General features: G+C 41.9%; 2 protein-coding genes across 5 annotated transcripts; both read right to left on the bottom strand.

Moving 5' to 3' along the window:
* Positions 1 to 14,918: 14,918 nt before the first annotated feature.
* On the bottom strand, positions 14,919 to 16,853 carry LOC113291734 (UDP-sugar pyrophosphorylase-like; the record flags this gene model as incomplete). The annotated part of the gene is made up of 1 exon (XM_026541232.1): positions 14,919 to 16,853. A coding segment is annotated over one exon (1,848 nt), but the record flags the coding sequence as incomplete, so codon positions are not given.
* Positions 16,854 to 17,596: 743 nt separating this feature from the next.
* LOC113289963 (protein UXT homolog) lies at positions 17,597 to 25,073 on the bottom strand. 4 transcript variants are annotated; one of them, XM_026539420.1, is made up of 8 exons: positions 24,740 to 25,071; positions 21,122 to 21,157; positions 20,129 to 20,234; positions 19,970 to 19,999; positions 19,410 to 19,511; positions 18,782 to 18,889; positions 18,065 to 18,119; positions 17,597 to 17,955 (listed from the first exon to the last, which is right to left on the bottom strand). In XM_026539420.1, exons 3-8 carry the CDS (start codon positions 20,218 to 20,220, stop codon positions 17,911 to 17,913), a joined length of 432 nt encoding a protein of 143 aa, XP_026395205.1. In that variant the 5' UTR covers positions 20,221 to 20,234; positions 21,122 to 21,157; positions 24,740 to 25,071; the 3' UTR covers positions 17,597 to 17,910. The 4 variants fall into 4 exon arrangements, with proteins under 4 accessions (XP_026395205.1, XP_026395204.1, XP_026395207.1 ...); XM_026539419.1 differs by having other exon boundaries at positions 20,129 to 20,227; XM_026539422.1 differs by lacking the exon at positions 19,970 to 19,999 and having other exon boundaries at positions 24,740 to 25,073.
* Positions 25,074 to 25,701: the final 628 nt, after the last annotated feature.

The following is a 25,701-nucleotide window of genomic DNA, read 5'->3' as shown; positions in this document are numbered from 1 at the left end:
GAGGTTTACACAGTCTTATACCTGATTCGTGTTTGGAGCCAACTCAACCATTTTCTTAGACAACTGTTCTAACTCCTGCCTGACTGATGATAATGGTGCTCTGCAATCTTAATAGAAAAACATTGCGAAGGGCGCATACCGTTTTTGATGCATGCCTGTGCAAGCACTGTGTGGACATCCTAACCACCTGAGAAGGAAACCGTCTGGCTGAATGCAAGCCCAATTAGGGTCCATTTTTCCCTGATTTGCCGCCAAAATGAATTTTGAGTAACTATTTATAGGTTAACAAGAGAAGAAGCAAACCCTAAAAACTCAGTTTCCCAAAACTTTCTCTAACTTCCCAATGGCAGATGTGAAACCAGTAATATCAGATTCAACACCAGTAGACATCAAAGAATACGCAGACAAATACGTTTACATCGTTGACGTTCTCGGGCTTCGTAACAGTGATATCAAAGTTCAAATCGAAGACACTAATGTTCTAACTATACGTGCGGATCGAAAAGCTAATGAAGAGTCTGGAGTAGTCAATTATATTCAAATGCAAAGAAAGATTAAGAATGTTAATTGTAAGTTCAGATTACCATTTGATGCTAATCCTCACTAATGGCATAAAACCACACACCACATCCAACGAAGTAGAAGATGATTTAACACAAAGTGAAGATACACAATAAATGTAGACACAAGGATATACGTGGTTCGGTATGATTACCTACATCCACGTGGTGAAAGGATGAATGATATTATTGCTCTTCTTTGATTACAAGTTGTTCTCTCCCTCTCAAGTGGTGAAGCTCTCACAACTCAACTATGATGACTTGTTCCTCTCTCCTTTTTCAACCTTCATCTCTCTCTCGACCTGCCCTTATATTTATAGGCAAAGGTCGACATACAACAGAATTACAATGTTAGTCACATTACATCAATTTAGATGTTCCCTATCGAACCTTCACTGCTCGCCCTACTTTCTGGTTTGACCGATAGTTCTTCACCCGAGGCCGAGTCTTAATCGTCTGGTTAACACGATGTCGCCCTTCTTTCTTCTCGTTCCTTTGTTTGACCATCTTCCTTCGTCTGACCGAGTGCTTTATGATTGTTCGCCCGACCTGTCAGAGGATAAGGGTCACGTCACATCCAACAACTATTGGGTCATCACGTACGACCCCACGTGATACCTCGCTCTTTGCGCTGTTTGGTTATATCTTGTGCTTCACCGCTCTTTGTTCTTTGGTGTCTCACAGCTTAGGATCTTGCCACCTAGCCCTGTGTATTATCTACACCAACATTTATGCCCCCTTCTTTCGCTCGTGTGCTTGGCACGAGGGAAAGAAAATCGCTCCACCTTCCCACGTCCTCGAGAATGCCGAGAATTACGTCATGCAGCCTCCACTAATTCTCCCTTTATGACTTGTAACCGTTGTTGTCGGTTGAGGCGCTGGACCCTATAAATACCTACCTTCATGTTCTCTTTCCTTTGCTCTCCATTTTTCAGAGAAACCAAGTGTTGTTCTTCTTTTTTTCTTTTCCTCCCACTTTAACGACGCCATTAATTCCGGTGATTCTCTTATCTTCTCCGTCTTCGGATTTGTTGTTTTTGTTGGTGAGGTTTGCGACAGTCATGGTTAGATCTTCCTTTTGCTTCTCTCTTCACCAACGTTCGTATCTCTCCGTTCGCTTTCTTCCATGGCTACTTATTCTCCGTCAATGACTGAAAAAAGGTGTGTGAGTGATACCTTCTCCGAGGGCGATGTTGTTTCTCTTGATTCCCTATTTTGGCTTGAGAGTCCTTCCCATCACGATTATCGCTCTATAAATTCCCTTTTCCCTGATGATTCTCCTTCTTTTTCATGTAGGTCTGATAAGAGGGCCTCTAAAGATTTGTCTGATGATGAGTTCATTGAACAGTTGAAGGAAGAATTTGGTCTTCAAAACTACGAGGTGACTCTAGTGTCGGGCCAAACGGGTGTGTTGAGGAAGTCCGATGTCGATAGGTATGAGCAGTCATCCGAGGCAGTCATCGTTACTCGTGGTCAATTAGAACTCGGTCTTCGCTTTCCTTTGTACAACCCTGCTAGCCCTTTCTACTATGAGGTGTTATCGCAGTTGCGTCCGCCTCGGGCCTTGACCCAGAGGAATGGCAACACTTTCCGCCCGATGAATGAGTGGAGAGACCGAGGCGAGGGTCATGGATCTATGGCCGATTGGTCGACCTATAGGCCTGAAGATGCTCCCAATTATACTTCTGCCAATTTCATTGGGAACTATCGGAGCGGGACATCTACCAATGGCGACCTTGCTGGTTTTGCTGCCAACCCTCATCGTCTGAAATCTATGTCTGAGGGTGTTGGACGATTGATGCTGGATGTTGATCCCCTTAGGAGAGGTTCCAACAAGCGTGCTCTCCACACCAATGACCCATACTGGGACCGGGTTCCACTACTTATTCGCGGCCAAATTTTGCATGGTAGCTTCCCTCCTCCTCAGTTTCCTGCGGAGCCTTATTCATTCTGGGTGATTAACAATGATAGGGTATGTTGTTTTCTTTCCATTTTCTTTGATTCCTGCTATATCGGCTTAGTGTATTGATTACTTTCTTGTCGTAGGTTAAGCCTCATAGCGAGTCTACTAAATCGGCTTCCATTTCCAAGAAGATGAGCGCTGGCACAAGGGTCGAGGAAGACCAGGGGAAGGTAACAAACATATAGCTTTTATTCTAAGTACATGTACTTTCCCCTGTTTTTTGCCTTCATGTGTTCTGACGCTGAACCTTGTGCAGAAATTCCCTAGGCGCGAGGATGAAGATGTTGGAGGGTTCGATACTGTTGGTGGTGAAGGTTTGGTTCCAAGGCGTAATCCTCCTCGGGGGAAGGTGGCGGCGAAGGGAGTGGTGCTGAAAAGCTCGGACGTTGTGATCGACATCCCCGATCAAGATGATGAGGACGATATATTCGAGGACGAGCAGCTGTTTGATGAGGATGCTGGTGGTCAGAAGGAAGGGGAGGTTCCTGTGGAAACTGCTATTGTGACTCCTATCGTGTAGCCTGGAGCTCAGGGGCCGACCCAAACATCGCTCCAAAAGCTGCCCCAGAAGGATGTTGGGTCTCCCTCGGGTGTTCAGACATCCTTTACCATATCGGGCCTTATGTGTGATTCTCTTGGCGCATTACACTCGGAGGAGTTCGGCTCCTATACTGATGAGCAGATGATTGTTGTCGTGCCCGTGTATCATGATATTGCGCCGGTCTTTGATAATCTGGTAAGTGGTTTGTTTGAAATCTTCCTTTTGATGTTATCGGGCCTTACTAATCTCGTCTTGGGATGGAATTTGTAGGCGTTGAATCGGTCGAGGTTGGAGGCTGCACTCCGCCGACAAGAGATTAGGAAGTTGGAGGCTGCTCTTCAGCAGGAGAAGGAACAATATCGTAATCTGGAGATCAAACTCGCCGATGCGCAAGGTATATTGTTTACATAGTTGTGTTTATTGAGTTCTTCGTACCAATGTTCTGAGTCAATTATTGTTCTTCTAGCCGAAATATCTAGTATAGATCTAGACGCTTCTTCGGAGTATAGGCTTATGAAGAGAAAATGGGATATCGAGAAAGATCTTGTGGAGAATCTTTGACAACGAATTTCCAATAAGGATGGGAAGACAGACCAACAGGAAGCCGAGATCCAGCAACTTCAAGAGGAATTGGACAGATATCGCCTGTTTGAGTATGTCTCCGAGGAGATAGATAACTTACGGGCTCGCTTGGGCATGTTTCAAAGACTTGCTGGTGATAAAACGTTACTAGTCGATAATCTGGAGAGTCAAAATGGTTCCCTTAGGCTTCAAAATCAAGATCTTCATGAAGATCGGCGATGAATTTTGAGGGAAAAAGTTGTGGCCGAACAGTCCAACCGAGATCTTCTTGAAAGGACCAAGGGTTTCGATAAGCTGTCTAGTGACCTAGAGTGGATCCAAGCCCAGTTATCGATGCTACAATTGTTCTATAATCGTCAGAGGGCCGAGTGGAGCGATCACAAGAAATATTTCCCTTCGAATGTATTCAATGAACAATACTATAATGAGTTAACTTTGAAGCTTTCTAAGGCCGAGGGTGAGTTGTCCAAGTCCGTGGAGTCGTTAGAATCTATGTTGTCCACCCTATCAGGTCTCTGGAGTGCATGCTGGGGTGGCCTTAAGACCGAGTTAATTTATTATTTTTACTCAGTGTTCTGCTATATTCCGTGTTTAACATGCTTATAATGTTTTGTTGCAGCCGAGCAGGGTCGTGCTAAGGATCTGGAGCGAGATGTGCACAACCTCGTGCAAGAGGTGAATCGGTGGAAGAAGGCTGAAGGTGAGACGAAGGTTAAGTTCCAAGCCGCCGAGTCGAGGTCCGGGCAGCTTTCTCAGCAGATTGTGGACGAGAGAAACGCTCATCAGAGAAAGCTTGCTGAGGCGATCAAGGCTGGTGTAAACGAGTACATCGCACAAAAGCGCCGCGAGGTTGCTCAGAGGAAGGGAGGGTCCAGTGTTGTTCCACCCAGGAGTTGATCACGCCTTTTGTAGTGTTGCGCCACTAATTTACCCTTTGTTGCGGGTTGTAATTCGTTTGAACACTTGACCCATACTTCTTTGAACAACTTCTTTGAATGGGGTGATGCGTCGCCAAGCTTGTTTTTCTTTTCCTTGACAATTGTCGCCTTTATCATTGTGTTGACGCTGTTTAATTTTATGGTTGCTATCTTGTTGTTTGTGCTCCGTATCTGCATTTGAAGTCACATGCATTAGTATTAGTGCCTTTTCTGTCGAACACACTCAACAAGGAGGGTCATCGGGCCCGATGCCATGTCCCAGCCGAGGTATCTCATCACTATCTTTTAGATTCAGTGGAAGGGTTTTAGTCGTCCTAGTTCTAGGCCCGATAATCCCGAGTGCTTATCGACCAACCAACTCGGGCAAGTGGTCACGGCCACCTGCAATGGGGGTAACCTTTCAGATGTAAGTAGGTTACCTAGATGAGAAGAAATCGTATCTTAAAAACCTTTGGTATCTGGCTTCCAACCACCAGTACCATTAGGCTACCTCGGCACTTGCACACTACCACTGCCCCGAGTATCGAATATCCAGTCGACTTTAAGTCACCTCGGCACTTCCACACTGGCTTTGCCCCGAGTACGAATGACTATTCGAGTGTAAGTCACCTCGGCACTTCCTCACTGGCTTTGCGCCGAGTACTAATGACCATTCGAGTGTAAGTCACCTCGGCACTTCCTCACTGGCTTTGCCCCGAGTACGAATGACCATTGGTCGCTCATGTCATATTTCCTACCCCTCGCGGTTTTAAAGAAATGAATAACAAGTATGTTTACCTGTTTCCCTCGACCCCCTCATGGGTAATAGAGTTTCAAATGTTGAGCGTTCCACGGTTTTAACTCGGGTTTGCCGTCTGGTTTGAGTAATCGATAAGCTCCCTCTCCATCTTTAGACACGATTTTGTATGGTCCTCCCCACTTCGCCGCTAGTTTACCGCCCTTTTTTGTCACGTTCCCAATTGGCTAGATATTTCAACACTAACTTCCCCGGTTGAACCTCTCTTGGTCGAACTCGTTTGTTGTATTCTCGTTGTAATCTCTTTTGGTAATTCTCCATTTTTTGCAATGCCATCTCCCTTGTTTCCTCCAAGTCATCGAGCTTGGCCAATATTAGATCTGCGATATATTTCGCTTCCAGGCTTCAGTTCTTGTGGTGGGTATCATTGCTTCAGTTGGTAGTATCGCTTCGGTTCCATAGGTCAGCATGAAAGATGATAGCCATGTTGCTTCCCTTCGAGTGGTTCGATAGGCCCATAAAACATTGTAGAGTTCTTCGCACTAATTACCGTATTCTCCATCTAATTTTTCTTCATATTGTCGGTGATAGTTTTGTTTGTGATCTCGGCCTGCCCATTACTTTGAGGGTATATCGGGGTAGCCTTGATTTTTCTGATGTTGTAGGTGTTAAATAGTAGGTCGATGTTTTCTCCTTGGAGTTGTTTTCCATTATCCGAGACGATGGCCGCCGTACTCCGAAACGACATATGATGTGCTCCCAAATGAACCTGAAGACGTCCTTGTCACGGATATGTCTTAGTGGTGCCGCCTCCACCCATTTAGTGAAGTAATCCATTGCTACTATTAAGTATTTTCTATGCCCCGATCCCACATGTAATGGTCCCACGATATCGATCCCCCACTTTGCGAAGGGCCAGGGGCTTACTACCGAGTTTAGAGTTACTGAAGGTGCATGTATCTACTTACCAAACCGCTGACATTTTTCGCAAGCTTGCTCCATTTGTTTTGCATCATCGTTCATATACGACCAGAAGTATCCCATCGTTTTCGCTCTCGCTGACAGACTTCGTCCCGAGCTGTGATTTTTGGCTGCTCCATAGTGTAGTTCATTCATGATTGTCTGGCCTTCTTCCTTAATCTTAAAAGTGGTCCCAGGTATGATTTCCTGTATAGGATTCCGTCTCTTAGCTCGTAAGCGACCGATTTTATTTTCACTTTGTTGATCTCGGGTCGCCCCTTGGGTAACTCGCCTGTCTCCAAGTACGAATGAATCGGCTTTCTCCAATCTCCGTCCGGATATCTGTCGGTTGTGTTGATAGCCACGTCGACGTGCACCTCGGGTGTCTCTGGTATAGATGGGGCGAGGAGTCTCATGAAACGAATACCCTCCATACTTGGGTCTGTGAACTGGGATGCAATATATGCCAATGCGTCCGAGTGTCGATTATCTTTTCTGCATATGTGGCGAAATTTGATGCTGGGGATCTGGTCGATATAGAATTGGGCGAGATCCCAGTACTTCTGCAAAATCGGGTCGTGGATGGCGTATTTGCCTGTGATTTTTCGGATCACCAACTGCGAGTCGCTAGTTAGTCTTACATCTTGTAGGCCCATCTCGACGATTAATCTCAGGGCGTGAATCGCAGCTTCGTACTCGGTGACGTTGTTTGTCGCCTTAAATTCCAATCTAAACGAATGGACCATTTTTCATCCCTTTGGTGTGGTAAAGACTATCCCAAGTCCCGATCCATCTTTGTTCGACGCTTCATCGACGAATACTTCCCAACGGGATGGGTTACTTGCTTCGAGTAAGTCGCCCGGGTCTTCTCGATCTTCTTCCATTCCAGGTATGTCCTCGACCTCATCTTCGTCGCTTAGTGGAAAATCTTCCAAGAAATCTGCCACTACTTGTGCCTTCACTGCTGTCCTCATTTCGTAGAAAACATTGAACTTTTTAATTTGCGCCCCCCATTTGGAGATCCTTCCAGATCGGCCTGCATTGTCCAGTACCGCCTCAATAGGTGATTTTGTGAGCACGCGGATCCGATGGGCTTGGAAATACGTCCTTAGCTTCAGGGTGGCGAAAGCTAGCGCTAGAATCATCTGTTCCATCCTTGTATAATTTTTCTCGGTCGGACTTAATGTTTTGCTGATGAAGTAAACGGGCTTTTCCTCGCTCCCTTCATTTCGAACTAAGACTGCACTGATAACATATGAAGTTGCTCCGAGGTATAATGTGAGGACCTCCTATGGATCGGGTCTTTGTAATACTGGAAGACTTGCAAGATGTAGCTTAATATTCTGAAACTCCTCCTCACAGGCGTCCGTCCATTTGAATTTCTCTCCCTTTTTAAGAGTGCTAAAGAAATCCTTGCATTTGTCGAACGACCGAGATATGAATCGCCCCAATGCTGCTATACTTCCATTCAGCTTTTGTACGTCTTTTATTGTGGCTGGTGACGGCATCTCGAGGATGGCTCTGACTTTCTCGGGATCTGCTTCCATCCCCTTTGGAGTGATGATATATCCCAAAAATTTTCCCGATGTGACCCAAAAATCGCATTTGGTCGGGTTAACTTTCATTTTATATTCTCTCATCGTTCGAAAAATTTCTCGCAGGTCTCGGATGTGATTCTTGGCTAGGCGACTTTTTACTAGCATATCGTCGACATAGACCTCAATGGTTTTATGGATCTGGTCTTCAAACATGTCGCCCACCAACCTCTGATATGTGGCGCCTGCATTCTTCAGCCCAAACGACATCTTGGTGTAGCAGTATAGGCCCCTTGGTATGAAGAAGGAGGTGTGTTCTTGATCCTCGGGAGCTAGCGGGATCTGGTTATACCCCGCGTATCCGTCCATCAGCGTTAGTGCCTCGTACCCCACTATTGATTCCACCAGTTGATCGATACTTGGGAGAGGGAAACTGTCCTTCGAACAAGCTTTGTTCAGGTCGCTGAAGTCGTTGCATATTCTGACTCCTCCATTTCTCTTTGGTAGCACGACCATGTTAGATATCCACTGTAGGTAGTGCGATTTCCTAATTATTCCTGATTCATGTAACTTCTTTAGCTCCTTCTCGACGGCCATCTGTAATTCTGGCGCGACTCGCCTCATCTTTTGTCGGATCGGTTTGAAGCTTGGGTCGATCTTTAAATGGTGACAGCATACCTCCGGGTCTATTCCCTCCATATCGTGCACGCCCCATGCGAATGCGTCCATGTTCTCCTTTAGCACCGCCACGAGCTGGTTTGTTTGCTCGTATGGTAGTAACGACCCGATCCTCACTATCCTTGGTTCTTCTATAGTTCCCAAATTAATCTCCCGAGTGGGTTCTACGGCCGAGAAGTTTGGTTTTGGTTCCTTCATCGGTGTCGTCTCCTTTAATTTCTATGAAGGTTCACTTCCTTGTGTTTCGTACGCCATGACCGCCTGCGAAATAACTTTTTCCAAGTCCTCTGCCGCTTTGGCTTCTTTAGCCTTGTTCTTCTCTCTCCTTTGTCGTGCTCGTCGCTCCTCATTTATTTGGGCATCGACCTGCATGCATTGTCGGGCTGCCTGTGAATCTCCTACGACCTCAGCTATCCCCTTGTGCGTTGGGAATCGTAGCCTCTGATGATAAGTCGATGCCACTCCTTTGATTCCTGCGATCCACGGTCTCCCGATAATAGCTTCATAGGGCGAGGCGACATCGACCACACAGAATGTAGTTAACGTATCTAGGTAACCACCTCCGTCAGATACCCTTAGGATTACTTCGCTCTTTGAGATGGTCATGGTCCCATTAAAACCGTAGATACGATATGTCGATGGGAAGAGAATATCATCTGAAAACTCCATCCTCTTGAACGTGTCGTAGAAGAGTACTTCGACTAAGCTCCCACTATCCACTAGTATCCTTCTTACCCCCCATTCCTCAATCAGCAGGGTGATAACTAAGGGATCACTGTGAGCTTGGTTGTTCATCGGGACATCCTGAGCCGAGAAAAAGATGGGTCGCAGCATCCAGGGTTCCATCGGCAAATCTTTTGCTACACTGAAAATTTCCTTCCCATTATGATCCCTCTTGTGGATTCTAGACATGATTCCAGGATTCAGATTGTACGCTTGAGTGGCCGAATGCGAAATCGTGTTGAAAAACTGCGTGGATCTGTCGATCCTGACCTGGTGGACGGGTGCATCGGGCGCTGCGGTCATCTGGGCCGGGTGTCAGACGAACTGTCTCAGGTAACCGTCCCGAATAAGATGTTGCACGATGTCTTTTACTTCTCGGCAATTATTTGTAGAGTGGCCTCGATATTGATGATAATAGCAATACTCTGGGTGATCCTTGGTCTCCTCGAACTGTATCCCTCTTGAAGTTGGGTATATGATGTCACTCCTTTTCTCGACCTCTTTGAAGATTTCCTCTAGTGGATCATTCAAAGGGGTGTATGTTCCCACCTCGTGCCTCGGCCTCTTTCCTTTAGCTAGCCATTCCTTCTTCCCATTTCCTCGCGTAGGTGGGATCGGTCTCTTCTTGGGCCGACGTTGAACATCGACCGATGTCGACTCGGGCGCCGCACTAGCCTCTTGCACTCCCCTATCCCTTGATTCCTTATGAATTTCTTCTAGGGCGATGAAATGCTCTTGCATTTTCCTCATTTCTTTCAATGTCTTTGCTTTTCAGTAAACATGGTTATCCAGATGGGATCCGACCTCCCAAGTGCGTTTTCGAACCCAAATATCTGTTGGTCGACTGGTACTTTCCCAATTTCTGTACACAAATTTCTCCATCTATCGGTCAATGATCTGAGAGGTTCTCTGAACCGTCGGGCCAAGGTGAATAACCTGTTGACCCTGGGCCGAGGTCTGCTGTTGTGCATGTATGTTTCAAGGAAGGCTTCGACTAGAGTCTCATAATTGTCGACTGTTCCTGGTGCGAGTTGTAGAACCATTTCCTTACCTCGCCTTCCAATCTTGCGGGGAAGAACTTGCACATTACCACCTCATGGTTTTTCCATTGTATTAGGGACATAGTGTACATCTTCAAATGCTCAACTGCGTCTCCCGTGCTGTCGAACCTTGATGGGAAGGTGGGGAGCGTGCACTTAGGTGGGAAGGCCCTTAGTTCTAGCTCTTGGGTGAAAGGGGTCCTCTCGGCCTCGCTTATGACCTCGGCGAGCTTATCTTCTTCGCCGGTTCCTGACAACTTCCTTATCTTTTCCTCTAACTCTCTTAGCTTGGCTTCAGTCGCATTGTCGTACCTTGTGTTTGTCTGTTGATTATTCCTCTCGTGCCTTTCCTCGGGTGGACCGTATCTTCCGATAGGTGGTGTTGGGGGTGGTCCTGATCGACCGAAATTGCTTGGTCCTACTGCAGGTGGTACCTTCCCGATTCGGCCTTGGTGTCCTGATGTCCCTCGGCTAGAAGATCCTCTCGACCTCTACCTTAAGTTCCGTAGATGATAGTTCTTGAACTCTAGAGCTAGGTTCCTCTGCTGAAGATCCCTTAAAGACTCCTCTTGCCTTCTTTGGCTTTCTAGAATTGTGAGTAGTGTTGGATCTGTACTCTCATGGCTAGAGTGACCATTTGGATGGCCTAAATGGGCAGGGGTGGTGTCGTCATTACAGGTGGTGGAGGTGGTACTGTGGGGGGTATCTGAGTCGATGTCGCTGGATCGATTCCGATAGTTGTTTCTCGTCCTAGTTGTACTCGCCTTAGTCGTTCTTGCTCTCGCCCGAGAGATTCTTGATAACTTGTCGTCTGATGTTTCGTCTCGAGCATGCAGGATTAATGCTTCCTCATCATCTTCCGTGTCTGACGCGGTAAGTCCATCTATTTGATCATCCCTCCTTGGGGGCGAGGCGATTCGCTCCAGAGGCGATGGGTCATCGTCTCGTCCCAGATCGATCTCCTCGTCCACAGTTGGCATACCCCTTGCAGCAGCTCGTGATTCCTCTGGTGGTGGATGCCCGTCACTCCCTCGCCTCGTCCCAGTTACTCCTCCTTTCATGTTGTTACTAGAGATCGTGCGGTTCCTCAGAGTTCTTCCCATCCCTGACGTGCTAGCCATCGTACACAGTGTGTTGTTAGTCCGAGAGTCGTCCCTACCTACGTCAGTGAAAACAGACAACACCTTACTTTGACCTGTTTTTGAAAAGTTTTTATAGTACGTACAGTTTTAGAAGAAAAGGGTGACTGACACTAAAACTGAGTTTCAAAAGTACGATTCCCTCTACTCTGCCATGCTGACCTCGCCAATTTTCCCTGTTCAGACTCTAAGTATCTCCTTTTAGACGGGTATCATGCTACGTCGCTTTCAGAGTTGCACGACGTCGCTTTCAGTACCACGACTCTGCATTAACTACAATTTGTCCTACATTCCCTAGACTCCAAATCATTAACACCTAGTTCTCTGTGGGTAAAAGGTCCAAATTCGTACTTTTATGAGGTCAGCACGCCACGAGAAAAACTGGACTAAGACTTATGCACTCCCTTGGAACTACAAAGGGATGTCTTCCCTTGATTCTTTGGATTCCTTCACCGGCGACCAATAATCTCGCCGTGCTGTTGTTTTGGCATTTTCCCCATCCAACATGGAACCTCAAGCAACTTCAACCACACATCAAAGATGTTATTTGGGAGTTTATTGGTATTCCGTTGTTGAACTCGCAAGACAAAAACTAAGATCAAAATACGAAGACAAGTGCGAAAAATACTATGAAAACGAAGATTAAGACACGAAAACAGACTCGCCTACAAGCAAGACTAGTCGACTGTTCGGGATCGACCCAACTGAAAATGTTTGCTAACGACTCGATCTTAACAACGAAAACTTAACTATCTCAACAGACTTCAAACCAAACGATCATATACAGACTTTCACCGAGCAGAGTTCATCCCATAGCATCAACTAACACGCAAAGTGTTTTTAGGAGCTTTTGGATCGTCTCTGTCAGCACATGCAATCAAGGTATCCGGAGAACTTAGACGTCCCCTTCGTCGGCGCCAGAATGTAGTGGCATAAAACTACACACCACATCCAACGAAGTAGAAGATGATTTAATACAAAGTGAAGATACACAACAAATGTAGACACAAGGACATACGTGGTTCGGTATGATTACCTACATCCACGGGGTGAAAGGATGAATGTTATTATTGCTCTTCTTTGATTATAAGTTGTTCTCTCCCTCTCAAGTGGTGAAGCTCTCACAACTCAACTATGATGACTTGTCCTCTCTCCTTTTTCAACCTGCCTCTCTCTCTCGACCTTCCCTTATATTTATAGGCCAAGGTCGACATACAACAAAATTACAATGTTGGTCACATTACATCAATTTGTTCCCTATCGGACCTTCACTGCTCGCCCGACTTTCTGGTTTGACCGATAGTTCTTCACCCGAGGCCGAGTCTTAATCGTCTGGTTAACACGATGTCGCCCTTCTTTCTTCTCATTCCTTTTTTTGAGCATCTTCCTTCGTCTGACCGAGTGCTTTATGGTTGTTCGCCCGACCTGTCAGAGGATAAGGGTCACGTCACATCTGACAACTATTGGGTCATCACGTCCGACCCACGTGATACCTCGCTCTTTGCGCCGTTTGGTTCTATCTTGTGCTTCGCCGCTCTTTGTTCTTTGGTGTATCACAGCTTAGGATCTTGCCACCTAGCCATGTGGATTATCTACACCTACGCTCACCGAGTTTCAGCTGGTGTTTATTATGGTGTACTTAGTGTCACTATTATGAAATTCGTTCGTGTTGACACGAACAAACCTCAAGTTTTTGATGTGATTTCTACTTATTTTGGGACGTTTAGTTAAAGAAAATTATCTAGATAGATAGAATGGTGTTAGCGCAAAATAGGAAGCTAGGGTTTTGTTTTTGTTGTTTAGTTGATTTATTCAGTTAAGTAGATTGTATGGACAATGATCTATGATTAATGGTTATAAATTGTTCTTCGTTTCATTTATGATGAATTAAACCCCCTGCTTTAGAGAATTTTGGTACCATGAATTTGGTTTTACCCTTCATACGCTCCCCTTGTGGCCTGGCCGGAACACTGATTTTCAGTTTTGAAAGTGCAAATGCAATTGAGGGTTGGTACAAAATGCAAATATTACGCCACATCCAAAGTCCAAACAAGTGCAAGAAAAGCCTCGTTGTTAGGGTACCGACCCTAAACTCGTCATAAGTCCATGGGTAGAACTCAACTCGAAAACTGGTTGACTAGATGAGGGAAACCATTGACTTGTAAACTACTAATTAAGCCCCATCTAACCAATGTGGGACTAGAATCCCAACATCCCACCACGCTTCCAGACCCAACGTCCTCGTTGGCCCACTCTATCGACACTGACCCGAAGGTAACCTTTTCTCTTATGGCGGCTTCAGTCCCCTATCAGTATTCAATGCGGGTGACAACTACGCCCATACATAGGTGCCCCAACATTTTAATCTAGCCTATAGGTCACCCCTTCCGTGGAGCGGACATGGGTCGTGGTGGTTGGCTCTGATACCAAATGTTAGGGGACCGACCCTAAACTCGTCATTAGCCCATGGATCGAACTCAACTCGAAAACCGGTTGATTAGATGAAGGAACCCATTGACTTATAAACTACTAATTAAGCCCCATCTAACCAATGTGGGACTCCGATCCCAACATTCGCATCCTAATTGTCAAAGAGGAAATTTTACCACATGGAAAATTGAAATTAACTTGCAGTAATAATGACTTGGCAAAAACAGAATGTATCCAGACCGAGGGAGTCACATCTCTCTGAAGGTATGTGCACTGTGGCCTGCGGTTCTCTGAAAAAAAGGGAAGCAAGGAGGCATTACCTCTTTCGTTGAGTGAACATGTTTTCGCCTTTGACATGGCTTGACACCAGTCAAATGACGGACAATCGAGCCATTCTAGTTTAGACCAGATGAACAATTTGCTTGGCAACAACAGTCTCAGCTACAAAGTTAGTCTGACACAAATTTGGTTTTCAAAACTCAAGCAGAGTTCTATTTACTTTTTGGAAGATTTCTACCTAGCTGGTATGCATGCGCCCATCTCTTCCAACAAATTCCTGTATCCTGCTGCTGAGATCTATATGATTACAAATAGATATAAATTCTTGTGTTGTGTTGTGTGAAATTCCCATTAAACCTCAGAGGAGTTCACTTGATATGAACTAAGTGAAATAATGCTGCTCTGCAATCTTAATAAAAACATTGCAATTCCGTATGATAGGATTATATACACTTTCTTCATAATATATACAAAATAATAGTTCAAACAAAAGAGGATTAGTAGACATGCGCAAAATCTTTGCCTCCGTGCATATAATATAAGAGGCTGCACCATTTACATAGTGGCGGATGGTGATTTAGCCACTATGTCATTGCATTTGTATAGAATTAGCAAACTTTCCTTTTTCTCGGCCAAATCTTAAGCAAGCCTACATAAAAAGTTCTAATTGCCTCGCTCACATCAAAATATACACAAGAAGAGAAGTATGTCTGGGATTGTAATTTGATTTATGATTGCTGGTAAATTAAAAAAAAAATTGTAGCTAAAACATGCTTTACTCCTAAATTATTGTGCATGATAGAATCCCACCTTCATGGCTTACCCACAGTAAATTGAATTTCTGAGGTTGCAGTTTCGCTCACCATAGTATTCTATCTGTTCCATACGGTAAGTTTCCTTCTCACGAGCTGTTGCTGAATTTCCCTGGCTCGTTGTAATTTAGCTCCAGCTGCTCAACTTTATTGATATGGAAACCTCTAATCCTTATTTCCTCAGGAATTGAGGTGTCTTTGTGATCAACTTGCTCCAAAACCCAACCCTGGTTATGCACAGGTCCTACAACTTTAACCTCTGCATCTTCAACTGCATTTAAAATGAGCGCTCCATCCAAAGAGACATCCTCCACAAACACGTTACGACCATTGATGACCATAGTAGAGCTTTGTGAGATGGAACAGTTCCCACTCACTTTGTGTCGTACCTCAGCAAAAGTCATTGCCCATTTGGGCTTCCATGTGATGCGTGGCCACACTTCCACTTGTTGTCCATTGAAAGTTGCAGTTACTGGATCTGCCACTTTGACACCAGCCTTTTTAAGAATAAGGCTATTGGCTCGATAGATAAACATCTCACCAGAAGTTGCACTATGGTATGGGTTACCTTTTGGCACCTTTGCAGCATCTTCAGGGTTGTTTTTGACAGGTGCATAAGCCAACCATGCATCCATCACGGTGAATCCGACTCTTGCTGAAGGAGACAGTGATTTTGGATAATCTTGCATCATACACTCCAATCGAGTTGAGGACTTAAATGAAGTCTTACTAGAATCCTTGTACTTAGGATTTACAAACTCTGGTATGGCACCTTGTGTTCTGGTGAGCTCTTCAATATAAGGACCAAGGTTCAAAATCAACTGGTTAATATTTCCAGGAAAAGGAGAATAGCCTGTCTCGGAGTTGACGTCTCCCTCAGGATGACCGGTTGCTCGAAGTAGAGGATCAAGCTGATTGTATTCAACATTGATCACCATCGTTCTCCCATCAGCATGAGTGAGTTTGGTAATCCCCCCAATAGCTTCTTTTGCTTTGCGGGGCACAGCAAGAGAATTAACATGGTACTCCTTTGTGCAACTAACCCCAAGTGCTGACGGTATTGCCTTAAAAAGCAGGCCGTTAGTATCTTGAAGAAATAGAACCCATTTCAAACCTGCATCCTTCAATGTTTTCAGAAGGCCACTGGAATATAGAAGTGAATGAACATCCCCGTGCCCATGAGGTTTTGTCTGAATTCGGTATTTGTTGACAGGATCCACTGCAAGCCTGGCATCATTATCATCTAAGCATGCCACCTTTTCCTGCTTAAGCAGCTTCACCTGATTCGGCTTCATTCCAAAATAAGCATTTGACTCTAAAAGATCCAATGTAGGCGCATTTGTGTCATCTGATGTCATAATAACCAAAGGAATCTGTGCTTCACACTGACCTTGTGCCAATCTACAGCTTGCCTCTTGCAGAACTAGAATAGACTCAATGTAGTGTTGTAGGAAGCATGTCCCAGTTGTGGTCTCTGACGGAAGAGCCAGCTTAATTCCATTGTAGCCAAGACGTTCCCCAAGCCCACCTGCAACAAGAACAAATGCAGCATTGCGTACTTCCTTGACGCCAGCTTCCTCAAAGTTTACAAAGTTTTCATCGCCAAAGGTAAGAATCTCTCCCGATGGAATAGAAGGAGTAAAGCCATGAAACGGATTCTTCCCTTCTTTTGAATCTGCGAGCAGCCTTCTAGCATTTTGGATGTAGGAAGCCAATCCACCAGGGTAGCTAGTGTCAAGCTTATACACCTGATCAAAGAAACCTCTCTTGTCTTGATCGTCATCAGAACCTGGTTGAGACCAATGATGAAACAGATGAGATTGTCTCATCTCCACCAACATTTTGCCCAGTCGAATTTCATCAGGAGAAAGAATGTTAAGATTCTTTTCAAGGTTAGGACAAGAAGAGAAGAAATCACCATTAATTCCCAATTCCGAGAGTTATCAGGTTGTGTGGCATCTACAGTCGGGAACTCTGTTACCGAAATCTCCTGAACTGAAGGACGGGGTAGTACAGCTTTGCTGTCTGATGATTTTTTTTTTTTAATACGAAAGGAGATTTATTATTAAGAGAAGAGATTACACTTGTCTGATGAAATTCGGTGAGCATAAAACAAGGCAGTTTGGGTGAATTATGTGGTATTGATATATTATTGATGGGTTAGGCAAAACCAGCCTGATTATTGCATTCTTGCATCACCGGAGATTGCACATGATTACCCACATGTCCATGTTTATGTTGCGTTAGTCGGTAGCTTCCAGTAGGTTTTGACTTGATATTGTTTCAAGTTTTTACTCTTTTGTCAATCTCCCTCGTAAAGTGATTTTTACGAGGTGCAGCATAAACAGTTCCAATAGTTTCTGCAAGTAGTTGAAGTTTTTGTGATGACAAGCCATCTTGCAGAGAATTAGAAATGAAAAATTCAAATAACAAATTAAAGACCAATAACTTAATATATATATATATATATATATATATATAAGAGTCTCTTTTGTACAGAGAAACAAAAACATGGGGTACAGGTAGCAGAATCAGTATTGCCAACGGTCATATTCCCTAGCGAGAGACATCTGTTCCCCAAACCATTTTTTAACTTGAGACATCTCTACCATCACAAAGTAAAAAGCTCCAAAACAGCTCGTCAAAAACTATCCCCTGGATAACCACCACATTTTGCCACTACCTTGGAGCAATAAAATTGAAATACACCCCAACAGAAATGCATCAACTAGTTTAAAAGAACAAAAGGCTGTAAGTTTTTGGATTATTCCCCCACAGCACAGACATGTTTTACTATGTGTTTCTTGTTTCTATATTTCTGGTGAAACTGCATTTAACAACCTACAGCATCAGTACATAATAAAAACCTACTAAGGAGTAAAAGAGTAAGTTGTTGAAAGCAGGTATTTGATTGCGCATGTTAGTATCTAATGAACTCTTCTGCACCAGTGTTCTCTTCTAATGAAATCTTCAACCTTTAACACGTCAGTTGGATCATGATGCTGCAAGTTGGAGCAACTCCTGAATACCTTCACAAACCTGAGTGTCAAAATTATATTAAAGTTACTAACCATCAAACCAACTAACTAGAGTTTCAGATGATTACAATAAATTTGGAGTATGAAGATACATACAAACATAATATTACCATTTTAATTTGCACTTTTATGGATGCAATTAGGTGTGTGTATTCATCTATTTGCCTGTGGTACAACAAAGAATAAGAAAGTCAGTCAAGCCTTGGGTCTCATCACAGAAGATTGAGATATAATACCAGGAAGAAGTCTAACAACAAACAACATACTTGAAGCAACTAAAATTGAACAAACTTACGAAATTATACATTTCAAGCAACTAGAGTGAAGTAAGATTATAACTAGCTAAAATGAAGTAAGATTTTAAGCAGCTTAAATGAACCCAACACCAGACAAATCAGAAATATCATGTGACTAGGTTTTTCTAAATATATGACAAGGAGACCAGATTAACAAAAACCATAATCATGCAATATAAAATTGCTTCTGTTGGCATATTGGTCAAGTTATGAAACCCAGCAATACTTTGTATCCCCATGTTTAGCTTGTATTCATGGAGGTATCGTACTCCACACTAGGGTCTAGGTTCTTAACGCTGACTATGGATTTGAAATATCAGTCTCCTTATTTTATTTTATTTTTGCTTCAGCACTGTGTCTCAGAATGCTAACTTAGCACTAATGGATAGTTTGTGTTAGTGGTGTTTGTGTGTCATCAGGAGGGGGAATCGATCCTCAGCTGTTTCTATCTACTTTCATGTGTTGGAAATATCCACGCAACACCAAGCCAATTAAGCTATATAATCACATAATAACAACAGAAGTACATACTTGGCTAATCTTGCTTCCTTTACTGATATGAACTCCAGGGCCTCAGACCAGGTGAACTGTACATGAAATCCAAGACCAACATCCACGAATATATGCCTAGTGTCCGGCCTGTTAATGCGCACAATACAAGATGAAAAATAAGCAAAAATTATTCGAGCAAATTCAGTAATACCACTTAAAAAGAAGCATCGACCATTAGTGGGAGATTGACTCAAAAACTCCATGCGACACTATCACTGGCCCAAAATTAAGCATGAATCCTTTAAACATGAGACGAAAGTGCAGCATCGCATTCAACAACTTAGAAGGTAACTTATGACCAGTATAAACTCATCTGGTCTTATGTTGAAGCTGTCAAATACACATACAGAAATGTTGAACTTAGTGCAGCAATCTGCAACAATTTTTTCTAGTCAACTACAAACTGAACCCATTGGTCAAAGATTAAAAGGAAAGACATATATGAATGATCTTATATTTTGAAATGCTTCAAAATGGAAGAGATGCTATATATCTGAAGATAGGGGTTGAAATGGTCAATACGCAAAATGATAACTTTTTCTTATCACACGATTTCTTATGTGAAAAGTAAATAACTGCAAGATGCGAGGGTATATAAAATACATACACATCAGCTTGCATGTACACCTCGGAACCAAGATTGACCAACGTACGCAAGCTCGTAGCTGCATTTTTCTCCAACGTTTGTATACTCTTCCGTAAGTCTGAACTGGAATATGGAATCTGGAGTCAAGAATTAACAGAAAAGAAACGTGCATCCACACTATCAAGCTTTTACACTGCTCTGCATGTTTTTTATTTGTTGTTATTTTCTGTATGCAGATAAAACCAAACAATTTCCCCAGACAGCTTGAAAGACAATAGACCGTACAGCACTATAGTCCTCCCAAAAGACCCAAGAAGATCAATAATTAGGTGATCCATCGTCTCTGCCTCTTCATCAAGTCAGATTGGATGGCATACGTAGGAAGACCCCAAAAACGCAAATGGCTACTCTTAGAGGCAGTATGACAACTTAAATTAGGAGGATGAATGATAGAATGTGAAACATGAGTAGGAGAAAAGGAAACCAGAGATGAATTTAGGGAAGGTCATGACGTCCTTTTTGTAGAGAGAACGTTGTGAGTACATTACAAGAAAAATTGAATGGATAATTCAAAAGGATACAAAACCTTCTGTGATTCGAAGACTTTGTCCCTGCGATAAGTAACACACTTTTAGTTGCTACTGCCACAAATCATTTGACACCCAGTTTATACAGTGTACCAGATCTTACTTCAGATCCCCCCAAAAAAGATACAAATATATAAGTGATAATGGCGGTACCGTTCAGCAATAGCTCGCACAAGATCCGGCTTCAAGCGACGATCAACAAAATCCTCATATCTTTGAACTTTTAGCTGTCGAACACTATCCATAACACTCCTGCAATCTACAATAAGTAAGAAACAAAACTAAAACCCAAATCATTTGTGAGATAGTAACTAACAACTAAACAAGCATAGATTGTAGGTATATCCATATGAGCCTCCCACATCTCTCCATGCTGATACATCAATCTTGTTATCTTTTGGGCTCTCTGAACGATGCACGCCATGTTTCACCAATTTGAATGCGATTAGGGTTTCCTGGTGGGATTAAGAGATTTACCATGTTCTTTTCTTTTTTTGGTCAATATAACAATTTTTTTCATAGATAATGAAATGACGTGATAAGAGAGTACATAGGATTTACGGGGATCCAAGAGGTTTTCAACACTAGAAATGTATATGGTACCCAATACTTGTAATTGAGAATGGAAGCTACAAGTTTTATATTCCCTTTTTTCCCATTCTAGGGAGACCTTAAAAAGAATGAAATTTTTACACACACACACACAAAGTAACAAGTCTACATGATGATATATGAGGAACATATTTTTAGAATTTACAGTTATCTAAACTTGAGAAAAAATCATAAACGCTTAAGAGTCTCGAATAAGCATGACTGAAATCAGCCAACAGAAACATCACCATTTCTCAATAACAAGCTAACTTAACTTGTAATCATCAGCCCATTTTCCACACAGTGCTTTTGAAAAATCAGAAACTTAAACCAAGGGCTAACAACAAATTAATAAGGCAATGCATAAAATTGAGTTTTCATTGAAACATTTTCAAGAGACATTCCCCACAATAAAACATCTCAAATAAGACTATCCTTACCCTTGTTGTACCGAAAAAAAGAAGCCACAAACCACAAAAGAAAAAGAAAACTAAGTGATGCCCAAACTAAGAAATTTACCGAACACGAACAAAGATGAGGATTCCAGTTACTTACATTAACTGCTCTTCTTCTTATCTTCAAGAGAAAACCCTGCGCACATCAAGCACCCAAAAAAAAAAAAAACATCAAGACTCAAACCAAACCCCATCTCGTAACTTTAAAAAAAATAAAAAAATGCAAAACAGAATTAAACATGCAGGAACTGATTGAGCTCTCAATCATACTTGGAGAAACAAATTGAGCTTCAAACAAATTCATAAACAAATTATAATAAAACAAGTGGAGTGCACGTGCTTTGCACGTCGGCAACCACTGGTTCTTCCTTCTTTTTATGCATATTTTCCATTCTTCCAAAATTATGACACACTGCGGCAAATGTGAGTTGTCTAAAAAATTTGTTGTGAATGACTTTAGGATTTAGCTGTGATAATAGGTTTGTAATCGAATAGGATGAGGTCTGCAAATACAATAATAGTGCAAGACAAACAGCAAATCTGAAAACTTAATCTCTCTATATTGAGACCAACAATAGAACAAATAACCATTAAAACAACTTTTGTGGTATAACTTGTCATGGTTTCTCCACAACACCTGCTGGATAATTTTACAGATCAAACAAATGGAAAAAATAGATAAAAAACGAATGGGAAACACTTTAATCAAAATTCTGTTCTTAGAATCCAAAATCTAGAGCCATACTGTTTCTTCAAAATGTTGCCAAGTTCCTTCACTTCTCTATTTCATTTCTTTCACCGGATTTAACCTTTTAATTCCATCTGTTATTTTGATCTTCTGATGTCTCAAGACTATCAGTGGCACCCCCACCCCACCCTACCCTTTTCTTCTCCTATCTGGCAGCATATATTCGTAAGTTAGCCTTTTCCATTCTACATAAGCTCTAAATGATCCCAGCGGTTTGGATTTCGCACAACTGGAATCCAACTGCAGTGCCTAAAACAGAACCCAACATCATTTTTCTCGTGCGCCACTAAATGGGACCTGGCATGATTAGGCCGATTGCGGCAGTAGTAGCTGAAATACAGCTGCCACATATTACAAGAATCATGCACACAACACTTCTCAGAAGCAGATTCTGTACACTGTAACATGCAGTGGTGAACATGCATTACTATCGACCCTACTCTGATAAACCTTTTCGCACTGCATTTCTCGTGCTACAACACAGCTTTAACATCACTTCTGAATCCTTGCTAACAAATTGGTAAATATGAACTTAAAAGTTTTTGATGAGAAATTCATCTGATAACAGACGGAAACACATTTTGGCATCTAGGTACTTTTGCTTCTATGGCAGGGGTGCATCTAAAATCCAAATTACATCGTACATGGGATGGATATTATCATGAATTAAGTGCATGCCATCTACTAACTGGGCTACACTATAAACATAAACCAATTGATCATACATTGACATTTTCATAATTTCATTAATAATAAAAAAAGTAAAACGAAACTAATAACAACAGAGTCTATATAACTGACCTAATCGACATACACTTGGATAAAAAATCTTCATCTTCTTCAATTACTCTATCTAACTTCAATTTATCTTTTATCTCTTTCTGGGTAATATTTTAATTAGATAGAAAAAAAATCTTGCAATTCCTTTTCCCTTTACACCACTACTACAATTTCCTTACAGAGTACTTGTCAATTCCAAGCCACTATGGTGAAACACTTATCTTTTTTCTCTGAGTACTCTTTAGTTGGGTTTTAACTTTAATGACATAAACATTCTATGCGCAGATTAACAAACCCTGTTCAACTAATTTGTGGACAAATGAACACATAAATTTACTAAATTTATAAAACCCTAGAATTTAAGATTACACAGATCAAACGAAAATTTGCATACCTAATCGTAGCCGCGAAGAGAAGAACAATTGATTTAACTCTTCATATCCTTCATTGGTGTTTTGAAATTACTTAAAACCTAGCTGAAGATTCAGATGCGTGAATGAATTTCAGCTGTGCAGAAGAGAGAGAGAGTTCAGGAAGAAGAACAATGTCGAAGCGGAAGGTAGTGTTTCTGTTTATGAAGAATTCCAGGTTTGATTTAATCAACGGCTGTAACTGGTATTTGACATAATCCAACGGGGGCTGCTTTAAAAACGGGTTTACCAAAAGTATGTTCACCAACCAAAGAAACGGCGACGAAAAATACGTGCATACACCAAGTTGGTTAGCGTTTTTGGGAGATTCCTTGCGCCCATTAAAAGGGGGGGGGGAGATAAAAAGGAAATTACCCAGAGAAATCAGATTAGGGAAACTGGTGTATCATCTACGATTTTCCAGTAAGTCTAATGGTGAATTGAGTCAATTGACGATGAAGGAGAAGAATTCTGCAGTTACTTAGATATTGCTAGCTTTGCGATATCAAGGAATGGAGTTGCAATTTTGTAACATACTGAGCTCGCATAATGTGCTTATTATTCAAATTTAACCCTTGTCATATTTAGCCCACAATTTCTAACATACTCCAACAAGTAGAATAATAAAACACCAAGCCATCACTAGTAAATTAAGAAAGCTGTAGTGTGACACTAATTGACACTAGTACAACTAAATGCATAAATACTAATAGTGATATTTTAGTCTAGGAAATGTCAGTGCCTGACTTTGGTTGAACAATCACATGGCACTTGCAAAAGCAACCACCTACCTAGATAAAAACAACATCAAGAAACATGAGAAAAAGAAATTCGCTTGTTTGAAAGTAATCCTATGATTGTTTGTTCTTAAAGATGATGCTGATAAGATCATGACTGACTTTCGTCTTGAATTTGTGATTTCCTATAAGGTATTTGTTTTGCTGATTGTACTCCAGCTGCCAGCAATACTAAAGGGACATATATACAGACCCAAAGAACCATTTAAAATGACCACAGTGACTGACATTCAAGAGCGGAAACGGATACACCATGCATATCCATCTGTAAATCATCTACCTGAGAAAATGAAACGCAGAAATAAAATACAAATACAAATGAAACGGATACATTCATGCAAATTACTTTTCTCAGACACTCTGTCAACTGATGTAACTCAACCTTTTCTAGATACCATCAAACCAATCATAAACTTCAAGCAATTGTATTCCGTTCCATCAAGCAGAGATCAAGTTGCAACACTATTTCCTATATCATACAGCGTATTCCTAACAATGTGCAAATCCTAAAACGTGTCAACACATATTCTCTACTTCTCAGTGTGTCATATAAACTCACAATCACTCAACCTACAGCGTATTCCTAACAATGTGCAAATCCTAAAACGTGTCAATACATATCCTCTACTTCTCAGTGTGTCATATAAACTCACAATCACTCAACCAAATTTATGAATTCTTCAGCACCAAACTGACTCTACATACTGAATTACAATTTCTATGAAAATCTCATTGAAACTCGTCCTCCATGTGGAACAAATTAAAATCCTATGAGAAATTTCATCAACCAGTTAACCTGCATGTTAAGTTTTAATAAAATCTCATTTATTTAGGAATTAGGGTTTGATTTCATGGTACAAAGAGTAAAAGCATGAGAGTGAGTTGTTGAATCTAACTAGTCTGTCTTCCCTTTCTAAAATCAAACATGCGGGGTATGAAATCAAACAAAATCCTCACAACATAATCAAACCTGAATTTATTACCTTTTGTAATTCCTCTTTAGACGAAGATGGAGTAACAACAGTAGAAAGGGTTTCGTTGAGATCCAATTGAACGAGTTCTCACTTCTACTTCTAGGTTTGGGGTTGAGTTTGATTTGGGAATGAATGGTTTTCTGTGTTCGAACTTTGGTTTGGAAGAACAAGATAAAATACGCAGGAGAAAGCAGAGAAAAGAGGCAAGTAAGAGCAAAATTCAACTTCACTTTTTATCCCTATGCTTCAAAGATTTTTGTTAAAGGGAGAGCAAAAACAGATTCGATGAGAGCGAAAACCATAATCGACTCGCGTCAGACCTATTCATTATATTTTTCTAACTCAGACTAAATTAACCCTACTATATACGGCCATTAACAACTTCTAAAACAAACCCCGTTCTCCATAAACCTCCGTAACCGCTCTTAGAGCATCTCCAATAGAAAGTACAAAAAATTTTATGTGTATTTTCTATTTAGTCCTTTTATTAATGGGGTCTACATATAGAGTAAATGTAGGACCTCATATCAAAAAAACTATTTCCCAACATTAGAGAATTTGAACCCTAGAATTAAAAGAAAATTAATGAAAAAGATGACGTGGAGGTACAAACGGAGGTGTAAATAACACTTTCTTGAACACCTTCATATTTAGTAATTGGTCCTCCTATCTTGTACAACCCTACTATTGGAGATGAATTTATGCCAAACGGAGGTCTAAAATCCTATGCGTCACTAAAAAATAAAAAATCTACTCTTTATTGGAGATGCTCTTAAAAGTTATCGGAAAGCATATACATAATGGAGAAAGACAGGACTTTAGGTGTACATATTCCTTGACAATACAAGTGGTGAAGTGATGGTGGTAAAGCAAAACTTGTTGGGTGCAATAACCAAAATAAAGAAAAAAATCAAATAAGCAAAAGTTATTGATACTTGGCTCCTTTATAATGGAATTGATCGATTGACGAA

This window comes from Papaver somniferum, chromosome 6, assembly GCF_003573695.1.
Source record: "Papaver somniferum cultivar HN1 chromosome 6, ASM357369v1, whole genome shotgun sequence".
NCBI lineage: Eukaryota > Viridiplantae > Streptophyta > Magnoliopsida > Ranunculales > Papaveraceae > Papaver > Papaver somniferum.
Note: the sequence above shows the minus strand (reverse complement) of the source record. Positions and strands in the feature narration are given on the sequence as shown.

What these genes read in the sequence shown, in the direction of transcription:
- LOC113289963 (XM_026539419.1), bottom strand. An exon ending in TTCGAATCACAGAAGGTTTT is followed by an intron (nt 19,512 to 19,969) that starts GTATCCTTTTGA and finishes TCCATATTCCAG; the next exon opens with TTCAGACTTACGGAAGAGTA. An exon ending in GTGTACATGCAAGCTGATGT is followed by an intron (nt 18,890 to 19,409) that starts GTATGTATTTTA and finishes GCGCATTAACAG; the next exon opens with GCCGGACACTAGGCATATAT.